The sequence below is a fragment of the Chiloscyllium punctatum genome, chromosome 6, assembly GCF_047496795.1.
Source record: "Chiloscyllium punctatum isolate Juve2018m chromosome 6, sChiPun1.3, whole genome shotgun sequence".
In the NCBI taxonomy this organism is placed as follows: Eukaryota; Metazoa; Chordata; class Chondrichthyes; order Orectolobiformes; family Hemiscylliidae; genus Chiloscyllium; species Chiloscyllium punctatum.
This window is the reverse complement of record NC_092744.1, coordinates 26,411,351-26,429,873: the sequence shown is the minus strand read 5'-3', so window position 1 is coordinate 26,429,873 and position 18,523 is coordinate 26,411,351. Positions and strand designations below refer to the sequence as shown.

The 18,523-nt window shown below is 43.4% G+C and overlaps 1 protein-coding gene across 1 annotated transcript; it reads left to right on the top strand.

The window, feature by feature from the left end:
* The first annotated feature begins 336 nt into the window (after positions 1–336).
* On the top strand, positions 337–16,692 carry LOC140478641 (extracellular calcium-sensing receptor-like). Its single transcript, XM_072571857.1, has 6 exons — positions 337–548; positions 7,132–7,417; positions 8,848–9,678; positions 11,009–11,236; positions 14,384–14,507; positions 15,794–16,692. Exons 1-6 carry the CDS (start codon positions 337–339, stop codon positions 16,690–16,692), a joined length of 2,580 nt encoding a protein of 859 aa, XP_072427958.1.
* Positions 16,693–18,523: the final 1,831 nt, after the last annotated feature.

Sequence of the window (18,523 nt, the reverse complement as noted above, 5' to 3'; positions counted from 1 at the left end):
TAATTATGACTGAATGAAGTCAGATGGAATCCCTTTCACTGTGATTAATGTACAAAATCCCAAAGAACCTTCTATACCCATTGGACTAAAATGGAATTATTCAATTATGACTGATACTTTATGACAATCATTTAACAAACTCCCCTGTACATTGCACAAAAAATACAAACAGCAACAGGAGAGAATGTATTTATGCATTTTCTGGACTATACTTTGAGGTTAACCCAAGATGCCTTCTGAAATCCCCACCTTCTCACGTATATAACAGGTCGACATAATTGGGAGATAAATGAGGCTAAGCATTTTAGTATGTTGCTTGCTTTTAAGAGAAATTCGATGTATTGGCAATTCGCTTTGATCATTCTGCATTTTATACTCGAGACCCAAGTCAGAGCAACTTCTGTATGCAAACTGCAAGAACACTTTATTTCGCCTGGGCTGACGCAGGATAGCGACATAATAATCGGGGGAATGTTCCCCCTCAGCTTATACGTTAATGTACCAGAGCTTCACTACAGAACAAAACCTAACCAGTTACGCTGCACAGGGTGAGTCATAAGTTTGATGATAATATTGGCCATACATGTTATCGTTTATTCACTATGGTTCTGGGTATTTGCTTGCGGAACATCAGAATTCGAAAATAAAATGATGAATACTCGAGAACTATAATGAAAGGCAAAACCTGCGTGTGGAACAGTTTAGAGCAAATCAATCAAAACACTAGGCATTGTGCACAAAATCCCATTGCGGTGCTATCTTGAATTCTAAAAAAGAGTCACTCGACTCGAAACATTAACTCTTTTTTTCTCCACAGGTGGTGAAAGATCTGCAGAGTTTCTCCATCAATTTGATTTCTAGCTTGGGTTACTATCAATTTCGGATGATTTGATATGAAACTAACCACCACGTTTTGCACAGCCCCACTATTTTCTCTTTCCATGAATTTACAGACGAATTAACATTCTGCCAGTCCGCGGTCGTCCACTTAATACGCTCACCTGAAGTTGAATTTTGTTCCTGTAGTATTTGAAACTAAGACAAAATTAAGGCAGGCAATAAGTTCTCGAACTTTAGTATCGTTAAAACGAGTCTGACTCGAGAGCAGAACGCAATGATCTGATTTTGAACAAATGAGAATTAAGGGAGGAACAGAAGTGAAAAAAGGGTACTTATATTTGAAATAGAAAGGAAATTCAAAAGAGTAATGATTGCTAAACTACCCGTAAACCAGTTACGGGTGGGGGCAAATCAGCACACAAGGAATAAGCTATAGTGTTTTTATGACGTAGTGGTAATGTCCCTACCTCTGGGTCAGGAGACTAATTCAATTACCGTCGGCTCAAGAAGCGTGTTATCACACCTTGATTTAAATATCTACAACTAGCAAGCATAGGGGTCTAGTGATTAGATTAGATTCCCTGCAGTGTGGGAACAGGCCCTTCGGCCCAACCAGTTCACACCGACCCTCCGAAGAGTAACCCTCTAACTAATGCACCTAGTACTATGGGCAATTTAGCATGGCCAATTCACCTGACCTGCACATCTTTGTGACTGTGGGAGGAAACCCACGCAGACACGGGGAGAATGTGCAAACTCCACACAGACGGTCACCCGAGGTTGGAATCGAACCCTGGTGCTGTGAGGCAGCAATGCTAGCCACTGAGCCACCGTGCCGATGCAGTGGCAGCGCCTCTACCTTTGGCCCGGAAGGCCTGGCCTCAAACCCCATCGGCTCCAGAGGCTGGCCACGTTGCATCATAATGTCTCTTTCCATTTGGATTAAAACGACTGCAATGCGTTAGCTCTAATTCTCTGATAAATTAGGTTTTCAGTGTTAATCATCTTTTCTGACAATTATTGACTGCTGTAATATGTTATTTTAACTCTGTTTTTCAGCCAGAAAATACAGAAATAACGTCTGGATGTTTGGAAGAATTTCATTCCTAGGATTTGATATTGCAAAAATGCATAATATTAATGTCCTATTCCTAAATTCCATGTGAAATTAGTGGTGAGCAGTGCTGCTGAATCCAACTGGTGTCCCTTTAGCATTTTCACAGTCAAGCATATTTCTGTGGGTCTGCAGTTGCATAAATGCTAGACTACATGAAGGTAGCAAATTTCCTTCCCTAAAGAACATTAATAAGAAAGCATTTGATAAAGTGCCACATTAAAAGTTATTGCAGAAAATAAACGTTTATTATGCAGTTGTAATGGATAGAATATTGACTGGTTAACAAGAAGCAGAGGGTACAAAACTAATTGAATGAGCAAAGAGCTGGCAAAGATCTGGAAGGTCAAATTTGAATGCAGAACACAGGATTAAAGACAGGATTCTTGGCAGTGTGAAAGAACAGATGCATCTTGAGGTACATGTTCATAGATCCTCAAAGTTGCCAGCCAAGTTGATAGGGTTGTTAAGAAGGCGTATGATGCAGAGGGACCAAGTTTATGAGCCAGGAGGTTACGCTTCAGCTCTATAGAGCCCTGCTGAGACCATACTAGGAATATTATGTTCAGCTCTGGTTTCCTCATTATAGGAAGGATGTGGAAGCTTTAGAGAGGTTGCAGAGTAGATTTACAAGGATGCTGCCTGGACTGGAGGGCATGTCTTATGAAGAAAGGATGAGGGAACTAGGGTTTTTCTAATTGGAACGAAGAAGGATGAGAGGTGAGTTGATAGAGGAGTATCAGATGATGAGAGGCATAGATACAATGGATAGCCAGAGACTTTTTCTCATGGTGGAAATGTCTATCATGAGGGGGCATAGTTTTAAACTGATTAGAGGAAGGTTTATGGGAGATGTCAGAGGTAGTTTCTTTACACAGGTAGTATTGGGTGTGTGGAATACACTGCCAGCAGTAGTGGTGACTCACATGCATTACAGACATTTAAGTGACTTTTGGAAAGGCACATGGAAGATAGTACAATGAAGAGTACATCGGTTAGTCTGATCTCAGTGTAGGATAAAAGATCAGCACAACATCGGAGGCTGAAAGGCCTGTACTGTGCTGTACTGTTCTATGTGCTATGTTCTAAATGGAGTATAGTGTAGAAAAATGTGAAATTGTCTATTTTATCATGAATAATAAAAAAAGAAAGTATATTACCTAAATGATGAAAGAATGCAGAGCTCTAAAGCGCAGAGACACCGACATGAATTAGAAAAGGTTTATGCGCTGATACAACAAATAATTAGGAAAACAAATAGACAATTACTAATTTATTGCAGGGGGAACTAAATCCAAAAGTTTGTTATATATGCACCACTGATAAAGGTCACTGTTGAGATGCATCTGAAATATGTGAACAGTTTTTGTCTTTTATTTCAAGATGCATTTAAATAGTTAAGAGAAGGTTTACCAGACCAATACCTGTAATGGGAAGGTCAGTTGGGCTTTATGGAAGAGTTCAAACATTTTTTGAACATTTTCCGGAGTAAATAAGGAGAAACTGCTTTCCCTGGCTGAAGTAACAATCACAGATTTGCTGGCATTGGAGGGGAATCCAGAGGATGTTTACAAGAATGATCCAGGGATGATGGGTTTGCCATATGCGGAGTAGTTCAGGACTCTGAGTCTGTACTCAGTGGAGTTCAGAAAGATGAGGGAGCTCTCATTAAAAGTTACAGAATACTGAGAGGCTTAGATAAGTGGACATGGAGAAGATGTTTTCATTAGTAGGAGAGACTGGAAGTGAATGGATGACCCTTCACAACTGAAATGAGGAGAAATCTCTTTAGCTGAAGGATGGTTGATCATTGCCCCAGAAGGCTGTGGAGGCCAAGTTATTGAGTGTATTTAAGTCAGGTAGATAGATTCTTCATTGGTAAGATGATCAAAAGGTTATGGAGAGAAGACAGGAGAATGAGGTTGATGAACATATCAGCCATGATCAAAGGGTGGAGGAGACCTGATGAGCCAAATGACCTAATTTTGCTCTTATGCCTTATGGTCTGATAGTCTTTGGAAATGGTAAGTCAAGTTGAGGAAGTTATTCAAAATACACATGGGATCCTATCTTTGTAATGGGAACAAATACATACACATTATACTAAAGTTAGTAAGTTACAGGTGAGGCCTAGACTGTGTAGTTCTAGGCACCAGGACAATTACAAATATGTCAAAGTATTTGTAATAGTGCAGCTGACATTCAATTAGAAAGGTAGCAGACATGAAAGAAGCCAAGTGGACAGATGACAGAATCTGTAAACTTTTGATCTGAGTAAAGGTCAACTGAGCTTTGATGGAAGAGTTCAAAAGTATGAAGTTTCTTTTAGAGTAAATAAGGAGAAACTACTTTCTCTGGTTGAAGTAGCAATCAACAGAAAACACACATTTAAAGTAACTGTCAAAAATAAGAAATGACAAGAATTTATTTTGCTGTTATGTTCTGGAATGTACTGCATGAATGCATAGTGGAAGTCAATTCAATAATACCTTCTGAAATTAACTGAATAAGAAACATATGCTGGGCTTTGGAGGAATAGCCGGTGAGTGGAATTTTTGGAGCATTCTTTCAACAATCCAGCACAATCATGATGGCTTGAATGGTCACATTCTGTGTTGCATAATCCTGTGATCCCACAAAAAGTTCCACATGGCATGCACTATGCTCCCTATGTTTTGTGCTTTCGACTGATCAGCGTACAAATTAGAAAACCCTTACACCAAGCAGTGAAAGGCTTCATTTGGAAGTAACAATATTGTGATACTCAAAAGTGGATGTGATCATAAGAGGCATAGTTAGTAAGTTTGCAGATGACACCAAAATTGGAGGTGTAGTGGACAGCGAAAAAGGTTACCTCAGAGATGAGGAGAAACTTCTTCACCCAGAGAGTGGTGGCTGTGTGGAATGCTCTGCCCCAGAGGGCAGTGGAGGCCCAGTCTCTGGATTCATTTAAGAAAGAGTTGGATAGAGCTCTCAAGGATAATGGAATCAAGGGTTATGGAGATAAGGCAGGAACAGGATACTGATTAAGGATGATCAGCCATGATCGTATTGAATGGTGATGCAGGCTCAAAGGGCAGAATGGCCTACATCTGCACTATTGTCTATTACAACAGGATCTGGACCAGATGGGCCAATGGGTGAAGAAGTGGCAGATGGAGTTTAATTCAGATAAATGCAAGATGCTGCATTTTGGGAAAGCAAATCTTAGCAGGACTTATACACTTAATGGTAAGGTCCTATGGAGTATTGCTGAACAAAGAACCCCTGGAGTGCAGGTTATAGCTCCTTGAAAGTGGAGTCGCAGGTAGATAGGATAGTGAAGAAAGCATTTGGTACGTTTTCCTTTATTCATCAGAGTATTGAATACAGGAGTTGAGAGCAGATGCTGCGGCTGTACAGGACCTTGGTTAGGCCACTGTTGGAATATTGTGTGCAATTCTGGTCTCCTTCCTATTGGAAAGATGTTCTGAAACTTGAAAAAGGTTCAGAAAAGTTAACAAGGATGTTGCCAGGTTTGGAGGATTTGAGGTTTAGGGAGAGGCTAAATTGGCTGGGGCTGTTTTCCCTGGAGGGTCGGAGGCTGAGGTTTACAAAATTATGAGGGGCATGGATAGGATAAATAGACAAAGTCTTTTCCCTGGGGTGGGGGAGTCCAGAACCAGAGGGTATAGGTTTAGGGTGAGAGGGGAAAGATCTAAAAGATATCTAAGGGGCAACTTTTTCACGCAGAGGGTGGTACATATATGGCATGAGCGGCCAGAGGAAGTGGTGGAGGCTAGTACAATTGCAACATTTAAAAGACATCTGGATGGGTATATGAATTGGAAGAGTTTGGAGGGATATGGGCCGGGTGCTGGCAGGTGAGACTAGATTGGGTTGGGATATCTGGTCGGCATGGACAGGTTAGACCAAAGGGTCTGTTTCCATACTGTACATCTCTATGACTCAATCAGGAGAAAGCTGCTTAGCAATGGACTGTTTCAAGGAGCTGAGATGCTGATTCAAGTTTGAATCACCATTATGTCATTGTCTGACACAAATTTCTGTTTGAATAAGAACAAGAAATGCTAGAAATACTCAGTCGGTCTGACAGCATTAGTGAAGAGATACCAAGTTAACATTACAGCATTGTGACGCTGTGGTAACTTCTAAATTTTGTAGACTGAGTACAAATTGACAGCAATTTATTCAACCAAACTCAGGGAGAATATCTCTCCAGTCTAGCTGGAGTAAATGCTGAGAAATTCAGTATTCATAAACGATTCTGGGCACATCACGGCTTCATTATCCAAAGTCTGATGTTTCTTCAAACAATCGTAAAAAAAAGCTAATTCTTGTTTATGACTAGTGTCCTTAGTCGTCTTCATCCAGTCAATCTTAACCTGGCCTGGTGCATTTTTAACCTAGTACTTATCAATATCGAATACCTCCCTGTCTCACAATCCAAGGCCTCTCTGGGATGCTTTGTTAACATTAACTTCGTTTCTGCAAGGTTTGCCTATATATTCCTACTGTCACTAACGTCTAGGATGTACAAGTTTCATCTGATGTGAAGTTCATATGGAGAAATATGCTCTGTTTTTTGAAGAGAGAATTCCTGATGTAATCCTTGCAGTCTAACATTGATCCTTCATCAGATCTACTTTGTTGGTCAGATCGCTTTTGCGTGAAGAAAATCCTTTACTCACCAAATTCAGTCTGCTCCAGTGATTCCTTATTCTTGTATACAGAAATACTCAGACTCTCTCTTAAACCTACCTTTTGCGCTCGTCCAATTGTATTGGAGTATTAATGGCTGTTGGGCTGTATCGATATCTTTCAAACTAGTGCTACTGGCCCGGCCATCCTATCAAGCAAAGACTGCCCACAACGTGTATCTATCACTCATGTTAGTTTGAATATTTTATATAAAATAGAAAGCTAGACGCATCTATAAAAATAAACACACGGGGACAATTGAAAACTTTTTTAACCATGAATATATTTTTTTCATTTCTCAAAGACAGTTGAGGGTGCGCTGTATTTTCTGGCCTTGCCATCGAACTTCACATCCCTGGAATGAACCACCGTAATAAAACAAAATTGCTTTCAAAGTATTAGTCAAACAACGAGGTATTAAAACCGGTTAAGGACTATCTGAGGCGGGTGATACTGAATCATTATGTGTTGTACAGGTTTGATTTCAGAGCCTTTCGCTGGTTACAGACGATGATCTTTACTATTGAAGAAATCAACAAGGACCCGACCATTTTGCCCAATACTACGCTGGGCTATAGGATATATGACACTTGTGATAGCTATGCTCTGAGAGCAGCTATGTCATTTCTGAGTGATGCTGGAGATGAAATGTCAAACAGCACGTGCCATGGAGCAGCGTCTGTTGCAGGAATAATCGGGGAAGCCGGATCTCTTCAGTCCAGTATTATTGCAAGCTCAGCAGGACCGTTCCAAGTTCCCATTGTAAGTTATTTAGATTACTTACATTGTGGAAACAGGCCCTTCGGCCCAACAAGTCCACACCGCACCCGCCGAAGCGCAACCCACCCATACCCCTACATCTACCCCTTATGATTTGTAATCTTCTCCTGTATCACGTTCTTGGTAGCAGTTTCTCTCCCATTCTGCCATATGTTTTGACTCACAATGAGGACAACAACTTACACTAACACTGCCCCTTATATAGTAAATGAACCCACAGCGCTTCAAGGGTGTGTGATCAGTGGGCGGCACGGTGGCACAGTGGCACAGTGGTGAGCTCTAGCGCCAGAGACACGGGTTCATTTCCCGACTCAGGCGACTGACTGTGTGGAGTTTGCACATTCTCCCCGTGTCTGCGTAGGTTTCCTCCGGGTGCTCCGGTTTCCTCCCACAGTCCAAAGATGTGCAGGTCAGGTGAATTGGCCATGCTAAATTGCCCGTAGTATTAGGTAAAAGGGGTATGGGTGGGTTGCGCTTCGGCGGGTCGGTGTGGACTTGTTGGGCCAAAGGGTCTGTTTCCACACTGTAAGTAATTGACATCGTGTCACATAAAGCGTCGGAGTATCTTAAAGCAAGAAAAACAAACGGAAAGATAGAGAGGTTTATGGTGTGCATTCCAGAGCACAGGGTCTTGTCAGCTGTTGACAAGAGGGGCGAATGAAAGCGCAGATGTTTAAAGGTAAGAATTAGACATTTGACATCCGATGAGCTGGTTATATGCCACCCAAGTGATTGCTGCTTATCATATAGCTTTGGTAATAATTTGTAGACTAGTTAGAGCTATTCTGAGTATAACCGTCAAGCTATTTCGACCTCGTCTGATATCAACACACACAGACACTCGGAACTTCCGGGGCGGGTGGGGCGGGGTGCTGGGGTGTTTCGGTGGCATCACTAACAATTAATGAAATGTTCCCGTGGAATGTTTAATTTCTTTATTGCTGGGGTTGCGGATGCGAGACCAACTGATTGTGGAAAGCATTTGGCCAGCATCGAACCAAGAACTGAACTGTCATTGGATAGAGCAGAATTGGTGGAAGTATTAGAGAGAGAAAAAAAATTCAGAACAGGGCAGAACAGAGTGAAATAATTTTGGATATACTTTACATTTCTACCATGCTTTGCGAACGAATTGGCAATTTATAGAACAATACTCTCGACTTTCTCATTGTTCTGCCCTGCACTAACCCTCAGTTCCTGAGGGGGTTCAGGTGGATTGGCTGCAGTGTTGGACTATGTGTCCAGGATTGTGGATGTGGGTCTGCAGTGTGGGTCAGAAATTCTGGATTAGCGGCATGTCAGACGGTTTCGGCCTCGAAGTCTGTGCAATGGATTATAGTCAGGTCTTGGGTGATGTCTCTTTTACCATGGGCCGGACCTTGTCTTGAAATAAATTCCTTTGCTTCTTTCAGGTCAGTTACTTCTCCACGTGTACCTGCCTGAGCGACAGGCGTAAATATCCCACATTTTTCCGCACAGCGCCCAGCGATTATTTTCAGACCAAGGCTTTGGCACAACTTGTGAAACACTTTGGTTGGTCTTGGATTGGAGCTCTTGCGAATGACGACGATTACGGGAGATTTGCGATCCAGCAATTCATCGAACAGGTCACCGAGTTTGGCGCTTGTATCGCTTTCTCATACATTCTGCCGAAGATCTACAACGCAGAGAAAATATCTCAAATCGTGGCTGTGATGAAAAGATCATCAGCCAAGGTTATTGTCGTGTTCAGCCCCGAGAGGGAAATGCTTCAGTTAGTTCAGGAGATCGCCAGCCAAAATGTGACTGGGATCCAATGGCTTGCTAGTGAAGCCTGGATCACTGGTGCTGTGCTTTATACCGAGCAATTCTTGCCCTATCTGGAAGGAGCGATTGGGTTTTCATTTCGCAGAACAGAAATCCCTGGGCTTCGAGAATTCCTCCTCCGAGTGAAACCTTCTCCACACGAGGGGGGTGGCTACACCAATGTGTTCTGGGAGGAGCTGTTTGCATGTAAATTAAAACTACCTGAAAATACGACCAAAGGTTCAATTACCAGAGCCCGTTTATGCACAGGATCTGAGAGTCTGGAAGATACCGACACCATATATTCTGACACATCACAGCTCAGAGTTTCATACAACGTGTACAAAGGCGTTTATGCCATTGCCCACGCACTGAATCGCTTAAGCTTGTGTGAGAGCGGTAATGGGCCGTTTATAAACAGTAGCTGTGCGAGCATACATAACTTTCAACCATGGCAGGTGAGCAGTCATGGAAAAATAATCCGAGGTCTGACGTGTTGATTTTTGTTCCTTCTTTAAGACCAACATGTGAAAACGTGTTTGCAGGTAGGTAAATAACGAGACAAACGAATACATATAGTGGTTATTCCTTTGGTGTCAGCGCAGTAGGAACATCCTTCATGTATGAATGACGATGGGCTGAATGTTCTCCTTAATCCATCATTACCTAATTATCAAGCAAAGTGAGATAGTGGACATTTAGATGGGATTTAAAAATCTATTAGATAATAGGATCAAGGAAAGACTGAGGGGAGAGGACTATAGCGGAAGTGCCAACAAGATCAACAGTCCAGGAGATTTGAACCAACTACACGTATTGATATATATGTAGTAGGTAGATATTATGACGCTGTATTAGTCATCCAAAAATTCTGGAGAAATAATTCAAAAAACTGGTGACAATATTCCACCATGGCACTAGGATACTATAAATCCAGTTTAAAAACTTTGGAAGGGAAATAAAAAGCTATGAGTTAACCATGGAACTATTGGATTGTTGTCAACACTGACAACTTCACGAATGTCCTTTTGAGAAGGAAATGTACCATCTTTATCTGCTCAGGGCTTCTTATAAATATTTTCTAACAAATCTATTCGGAGATGTTACTACACACATCTGGAGCAGGTGGGACTTGAGCCTGGGCCTGCTAGCTCAGGGGTAGGGATACTACCACTGACCACACCAGCCCTAGGCCACGTTGGTGCGTCTAGTCTCATATCAACATGGTCGCCTATTAACCACACTCTGACATAGCCTGGAGAATCAGATTGCCGTCCAATCATAGAAGAAGTTGGCTCACCAATATTTAACAAGGACGACCAGAGATGGCAGTAAGTGCTAGCCAAACCAGTGATGGTCGCACCTTGAGAGTAGAATTTACTAATTGACCTCTTCAGTTAGGGAAAAGAGGTAGAAGAAATACAATGGAAGAGGAAGGTTGGAAATATAATGTGCTAATTAGCTACATTGTCATCCCCCCCCCCCCCCCCCCCACCCCTCCACCGCCCTTGATTACTGACAAAATATTCTGTTCTAATCATTTGGAAAAATGAGTGAACATTTTGGACTGAGGTAAGGAATTTTTTTTTCACTTATGGAGTTATGAATATTTGCAATTATCTACCCTAAAGTTGAATATATTGTAAAAATGGATCAATAGATTTTTGAGTCTTAATTATTATCTGATACTGTGGTTAGGGTTGAGGTGCGATAAGGGCTAGAGTCTTATTTAACAGTGTCCAGACTGCTTCCTGCTTCCATTTTTCATTTTCTCATATTTTAAAACAGCTCCTTCATTACTTAAAGGAAGTCAGATTCACCGATCAGTTTGGAGGGGAAGTAGGATTTGATGAAAACGGAGATGCAATTGCATCGTATGACATGATTAATTGTCAGAGAGGTACCAGTGGAAAGGTGGAGTACGCCCAGGTGGGTCGTTTTGATTCCTTCGCAATCGCAGGGCAGGAACTTTCTCTGAATGAACATTCCATCGTTTGGACTGGTGGCAAAACTCAGGTATGATAAGGATAGCCGACTCTTGCGTCAAGATCTAAACCAATTCCAACGTACTCAATGGCCACAAATGTGTGCTTAGAGATTAACGGCTGACAATGCGGTAAATGGTTAGGGAAGCCAAAATTAACGAATTAATTAATTGACACTTAATTACAACAGAGGTAGTGTCCCTACCTCTGAGTTGGAATTTTGGGCCCAATACTCACCTTCCTCACAGTGTGTCTGCACTAGTTAATCGAAAGTAACAGTCACTTGTATACTGTTCTGAGCATCACGTTCTGTGAGTGAAAACCACGATAAAATGTCTATCAAGTCCTTAAAAACCAATTTTCTCCTTCCACAGAAACTGCTCCAAATTTTTGAATGTTTTTAGGATGTTCTTTTTAATTGCAGACCAGGTTTATACAGTATGCTCCACTCCGCCCCCTGCGAACCCCCCCCCCCCCCCCCCCACTCCCCCTCACATCCATCCAGTGCGCGTTTGGAGATTTTGTGAGACCGTAGTAGTCGTCAATTGTGATGTAATCTGCAGTCACATAACTGTTCAGCAGTCCTCGGATTATGCATGATAAATGTGGTGTTGCTGACAGGCGAAGAGAAAGCCATAGTCCCTAACATTAGGTAGGAATTAATGCGAACAGGGATCAGGAAGTGAATATGTCATCTTCTATCACGGAGGTCTTAGACGACAGAACACGGGAGAGGCTGGACCAGCCGCTATCTCTGGACGAGCTGACCAAGGTCCTTCGAAAAGAATAAAACTCCCGGAAGCAACGGCTTACCTGTTGAGCTCTATTCTGCTCTGTGGGGCTTGATTGGCCAGGACCTGCTGGAGGTGTATGTCAGTATGCTTCGGGCTGGTACCATGAGTGAATCCATGAGAACAGGCATCATCACCCTCATATACAAGCAAAAGAGGGAGAGGGAGGAACTCAGAAATTGGAGACCAATCTCACTATTGAATGCGGATTACAAAATTCTGTCAAAGGTTATTGCCAACCGGGTTAGGTCTGCTCTGGGGTTGGTGATTCACCCTGACCAAACCTGTGCTGTACCGGGCAGCAAGATCGCTGAGAGTCTCGTACTCCTCAGGGATACGATCGCCTACATGCAGGACAGAGGGTTGGACACCTGCCTCATCAGCCTGGACCAGGAGAAAGCCTTTGACAGGAGATCACACACATATATGAGTGATGTTCTCTCCAAAATGGGCTTTGGGGAGGGAATCTGCAATTGGATCAGACTGCTCTACACCAACATTTTCAGTGCAGTCTCAATCAATGGGTGGGAATCAGATAGCTTCCCAGTCAGATCTGGAGTCAGGCAGGGCTGGCTTCTCTCTCCTACCTTGTTTGTGTGCTGCATAGAGCTATTTGCCAAGTCCATCAGGAAGGATGCGAGCCTGAGAGGGGTGACTATTCCTGGCAGCTGGGGCCTGCAGGTTAAGGCCTCCCTGTACATGGATGACATCGCCGTTTTCTGCTCGGATCTGCTGTCTGTGCACAGACTCACATGCATATGTGATCAGTTCGAACGGGCCTTGGGGTAAACCGAGGCAAGAGTGAGGCCATGCTCTTCGGGAGCTGGGCCGCCCAATCCACAATCCCCTTCACTGTCAGGATCAACCACCTGAAGATGCTGGGTATTTGGTTCGGGGTGGCTGGGGCATGTGCCAATTCTTGGGAGGAGCGTATCAGCAAAGTGAGGCAGAAACTGGGCAGATGGAAGCAACAGTCGCTCTCCATCGCGGGAAAAAACCTGGTCATCAGATGTGAGGACTGCCATTGCTGTTATACGTGGCACAGGTCTGGCCTATGCCCAGAACCTGTACCGCTGCAGTCACCCAGGCCATCTTCCAATTTATATGGAGATCAAAGATGGACCGAGTCTGAAGGGACTTGATGTATAAAGATCTGGGCAATTGGGGAAAAAGTACACCCAATGCCACCCTCACCCTGATGGCCACCTTTGTGTGTGGCTGCATCAAGCAGCGTGGATCCCCGGTATGCAAACACCAAGTGTCACTACGTACTGAGGTTCTACCTGTCCCCGGTGTTGTGAAGGATGGGCCTGGCCCTGCTGCCACAGAACGCTCCAAATAGTTGGACTGTTCCATATCACCTGTCCTTCATGGAGAAGTTTATGAAGAAAAACACCTTTGACCAGAAGTCCATCAGGAATTGGTCAGCACGTAGTGTCCTTGAGACCCTTCAGGAAAAGGAGAGGGCGGATCCTATCGAGCGGTTCCCTGAGCAGACTGTCAAAGTCATTTGGTAGAATGCCTCATCACCAGAACTTTCCAACAAGCACCAAGACATGGCTTGGCTGGTGGTGAGAAGGGCTCTGCCTGTGAGATCCTTTATGCATGCCTGGACTCTCAGCCACACCACCTGCTGCCCTCGAAGCAGCTGTGGGAGGGACGAGACTGTCACACACCTCGTTCTGGAATGTGCCTATGCAGAAGAAGTCTGGAGAGGAATGCAGTGGTGTTTGTTGAGGTTCATCCCAAGCAGTGCCGTGACGTGGACCTCTGTGCTCTATGGTCTGTTCCCCGGGATGCACACCGAGACGAACATCAACTGTGCCTGGAGGATCATCAACTCAATGAAGGATGCTCTCTGGGCAGTCCAAAACCTGTTGATCTTCCAGCTGAAGGAGTTGACCCTGACTGAGTGTTGCAGACTGGCACATTCCAAGGTCCCAGGACTACGTGTTGAGGGATGCGCTGAAGCTTGGGGTGCTGCCACCAAGGCGCGGTGGGGAAAGACCACTGTGTAACATCTGCCTGTCTAAGAAGAACAGGGGACCCACGCAGTCATTTGGGCTCTGCTGACGCCTCAGCTAAATATATGGATATATGATTGATAAACGTACAGACCTGTATATACAAATGATAAATTCTGATCTCTTATGCAAAGAAATGGAATGTTTACGTATGTATGGCATGACCAACTGTACAGACCATCAAAATATTTTATGAACAAAGTATATATTTGAAATTAAAAAATGCCATTAACTATTAATCAGAAAGAATCAAGGTTAAATGTAATTACCCACTAATGCCGTCTGACCAATTTATTATCTTTTCCATGTGAAACAAAAACGCCGATTGTTTCATTGGGTTATGTCTTTTACTCTTATATGCAGCCCCCTCAATCTGCGTGCAGTGAAAGCTGCCCCCCTGGAACGAGAAAAGTGCCTCGAAGCGGCGAGCCGCTTTGTTGCTTTGACTGTGTGGCTTGTACTGACGGGGAGATTAGTAATGAAACAGGTAATGCACACTTAGACGCACTTATCGTAAAGGGGCATCTTTGAAGGCGCTGTATTAATGGAAACTAACACTGGGGGATTTTACCTGCACTGGTTAGACGCTTGCAAAGACAAATTAGTCTGTTCCGATTTTCCACCGAAGGACACTGCCTCCTCGCAACTTGCTCAAGTGACTGCTGTGAAACTTAAGTTTCTCCACGCCCAACCCAAATGGGTCAACGTAAGCATATGGGGCGCAGCGTTCCAAGAAGGCGGTTCACCAGCACTTTCTTACAGGTAACTAGGGTGGACAATAAATGCTAGCCTGAACAGTGACGCCCACGTCCCAGAAGTGAATACAAAAAACTTCACTCTTATGTTGACAATCTTGAAAGTCATTAATCGTTGGATATTTTGAGAATGGAGAAAATTATGAATAAGCTTGGTTTTCCCGTTTAACTGTGCAGACACATTCGCTTTTGCTGCTGCAGTCTCGAGATTGAAACCACAAGCCTTGGCTGATGTTCCCTTCCTTAGCTGGAGCCATTTTCATTCAGTACAACCTAAATTGAGATTAATGTTCCCGTACCCAATGAAGCTTATTCCATATTGGACATTACTTTTACTAACTGCCTCATTACAGAAAAAAAAGTGCCAAATTCTTTTCCCCCCAATATTGACAGACTGGTATTAAGTATCAGAATACCAGCCGCCTACATCCGGGCCATTCAATCAATCTAACCTGTACTGGTTCATTGAGCAAGACCTATCGTTAATCCGATCCCTCCGCTCTTTCACCACGGCTCTGCACTTTTTCTTTTGCAAGCATTTATCCAGAGCAATTTGAAAGTTACTGTTGAGCTTACTCCATTGCCTTTTTATGATGTGGGGGAGCCGATGTTGGGCGGGGGTGGACAAAGTTAAAAATCACGCAAAACCATGTTAGAGTCCAACAGGTTTATTTGAATGCACAAGCTTTCGGAGCGCTGGTCCTTCGTCAGGTAACTACTGACCTGACTGCTTTTTTTAGACAGCGCATTCCGCATTGTGATAACTGGCTCAGTTGGAACTGAGAACATCCCCCAGACTATTCCCCCAAGAGAATAACTTCAACATTCTCTTATTTAGCAATTTTTAAATGACTGCAGAAAGCTTGTTCACGGGATTAAGGGAAATAAGGCGTCCTACATTGCTGAAGTCGCACACCTCCGATCTGAAACGTTCACGCAATTTCTTTCTGCCCCACCTACTGAACATTTCCAGCATTTTCTGTTTGTATGTCTGACCTATTTGCTCTTCCATCCGTAGATTCAATAGAGTGCACAAAATGCTCTTCAGATGACTGGTCAAATGCGGAGAGAATCATGTGCATCCCGAGAGAAATCGAATATCTTTCCTTCGAAGATTCAGCAGGCATTATATTGACCGTAATTGCATTGCTAGGAGCTTGTTTAACCGTCGCAGTTATGGCTATTTTCTTCCGACACAGGAACACTGCTATCGTGAAAGCAAACAATTCCGAGTTGAGTTTTCTTCTCTTGAGCTCCCTAGTCATGTGCTTCCTGTGCTCGCTGACATTTATTGGCCGGCCAACCTCCTGGTCCTGTGTACTGAGTCACACAGCGTTTGGAGTCATCTTCGTGCTCTGTATCTCTTGTATACTCGCTAAAACTGTGGTGGTGCTGATGGCATTCAGAGCAACGCTCCCCAACAGCAACGTGATGAAGTGGTTTGGTGCCACTCAACAGCGGACTGTCATCTTTCTCTGTACTTGTGTGCAGGTTGGGATCTGTGTCACGTGGCTAGTCAGGTTTCCGCCATTCCCTGTGAAAAATACCGCTTATCAAAATGATAAAATCATCTTAGAATGTAATGTTGGCTCAGTGGCGGCTTTCTACAGTGTATTAGCTTATATTAGCATCTTGTCTTGTATCTGTTTTGTGCTGGCCTTTCTAGCAAGGAAATTGCCTGACAAGTTCAACGAGGCGAAGTTTGTAACCTTCAGCATGTTGATTTTTTTCGCAGTATGGACAGCCTTTATTCCCGCTTATGTCAGCTCACCAGGCAAATACACAGTCGCAGTGGAGATCTTTGCAATTTTGTCGTCAAGCTTTGGCCTGCTTCTGTGTATTTTCACCCCGAAATGTTTCATAATTCTGCTGAGGCCAGAGAAGAACACTAAAAAAACGCTCATGAATAAATATTAACCTTGGCAAAATTAAATAATGAAATCCAACTCGACTGGCAGGAAACGAACACGCAATCGGGTCGGCTGCTCCTTTTCCAGGCATTTGACTTTAGTCGTGTTCAGGCGGAGAGCAGTAGCAATGGGCAATCTGATTGGTTAGTTTGTCACAACAAATTAAAAGAAATTTGTTGTATTACACGACCATATCAGCGCTGCATTAGCAACTAGCAAAGTCCTAATGATGAACTACAACGGTTCAAGTAGCTCACCACTTTCTCAGAGGCTGAGGCAAATACAGACCTTGCTTGAAACACCAAAAGTTAACAAAAAGGTTATCATTGACCGCAAACCTAAGCGGACCCACTGTACGAAACAATGTGGTTGTCCGATCTGATCTAAGGCTGAGAATGCTAAAATTCATCTCCTGTCTGCCCAATTTCTGTCCAACACCTACAAGGTACAGATTAAGAGTGTAATGCTATACTCTCCGGTTCCCTGTAAGGGCAGCTCGAACAATACTCAGGAAGTTTGTTATTTCCCAGGATAATGTAGACTATTTGCGCCAGCCTGTCTCCCATTAAAAGAACATTAACAAGAACATCATTAGTCCAGCATGGCAGCAGGACGCACCATGTACAACAATCTTCCCATTGCAACAAATCCCGTGCTACGAATAAGGAACAGATAAGTGAGAACGATACCACCTGAAAGTCAGCCTCCAAGTCACTCCCGATTGGGAGATAGTTCATGGTCCCTACCTTGTCGCTGTGTCAACAATCTGGAACTCCCATCCTTACAACATTGTGGGTGTGCCTATAAAACGTGGATTGCTGCAATTCAAGGATACAGCTCACTGACGCCTGCTCAAGAACAGTGAAGGCTGGCTAATAAGTACTAACTTAGCCAGGGATGCTCAAATCTCATAAACGAATTAAAAATAAACTTGTTTTAAAAATTAAATCAGCAGTGGGATCTTACCTCACTAGAGACCTTATTTCTGATCGATGAGTGACTTGCGACCCCATCAACCTTTGAGATCTATAGATGTAAAACTGCACGCTGTGTTATTCCTAGAAACAATCTAGAACAATTGATGCCAGAATAATAAAATGTGCGATGGTGAGTCAACAGACATTTTTCAAATTCTCTTGATTTTGTAATCTGGAAGGAATGCAAAATAAACTTCCGACACGCTATCAACCTTATCACTCAATTTCACAGAATCTTGGCGTGTATGTGAGACTCCACTAATAAGGGCTGAAGAAGGGCTGATGCCCGAAACGTCGATTCTCCTGTTCCTTGGATGCTACCTGACCTGCTGCGCTTTTCCAGCAACACATTTTCAACTCCACTAATAACACCAAGCCGAGACAACTTCACTGTCTCCTGTTCGATACTTACAGTGAAATCGTTCATTAGGATTCCCGTGGACTTAAAAAAAATCATTGATGGAATGTGAGTGACGCTGTCAATTATCGCCTGTCTTTAATTGCTGTTTAACTGGAAGGGCTTGAAGTGCTGCAATCCAGTTAGAGAGTGAAGTGGGGGACGGGATGGGGGGGTGGGGGGTATGTGTGGGAGATGGCGTCTTCAGAATCAACGCTGCATGGTAGAGAATGCAAACTTTAATGCTTTGACACAGCTAAAGTCATTTGCCAGGCCATTCGGAGAAAATCATACGTAGGCCAGGTCAGTTGTTGTCGGCAGATTTACTTCTTTTGAGGACTTTGGAGAACCAGATTCTCATATGACGTCGTTGGCTGGTTTTTCTTCTGCTGTGAGACCATACCTTTTGGAAATCACTCTGCAAAATACTGCCTCCAAATCTCAAATTTCCTCCTCAAAATCTA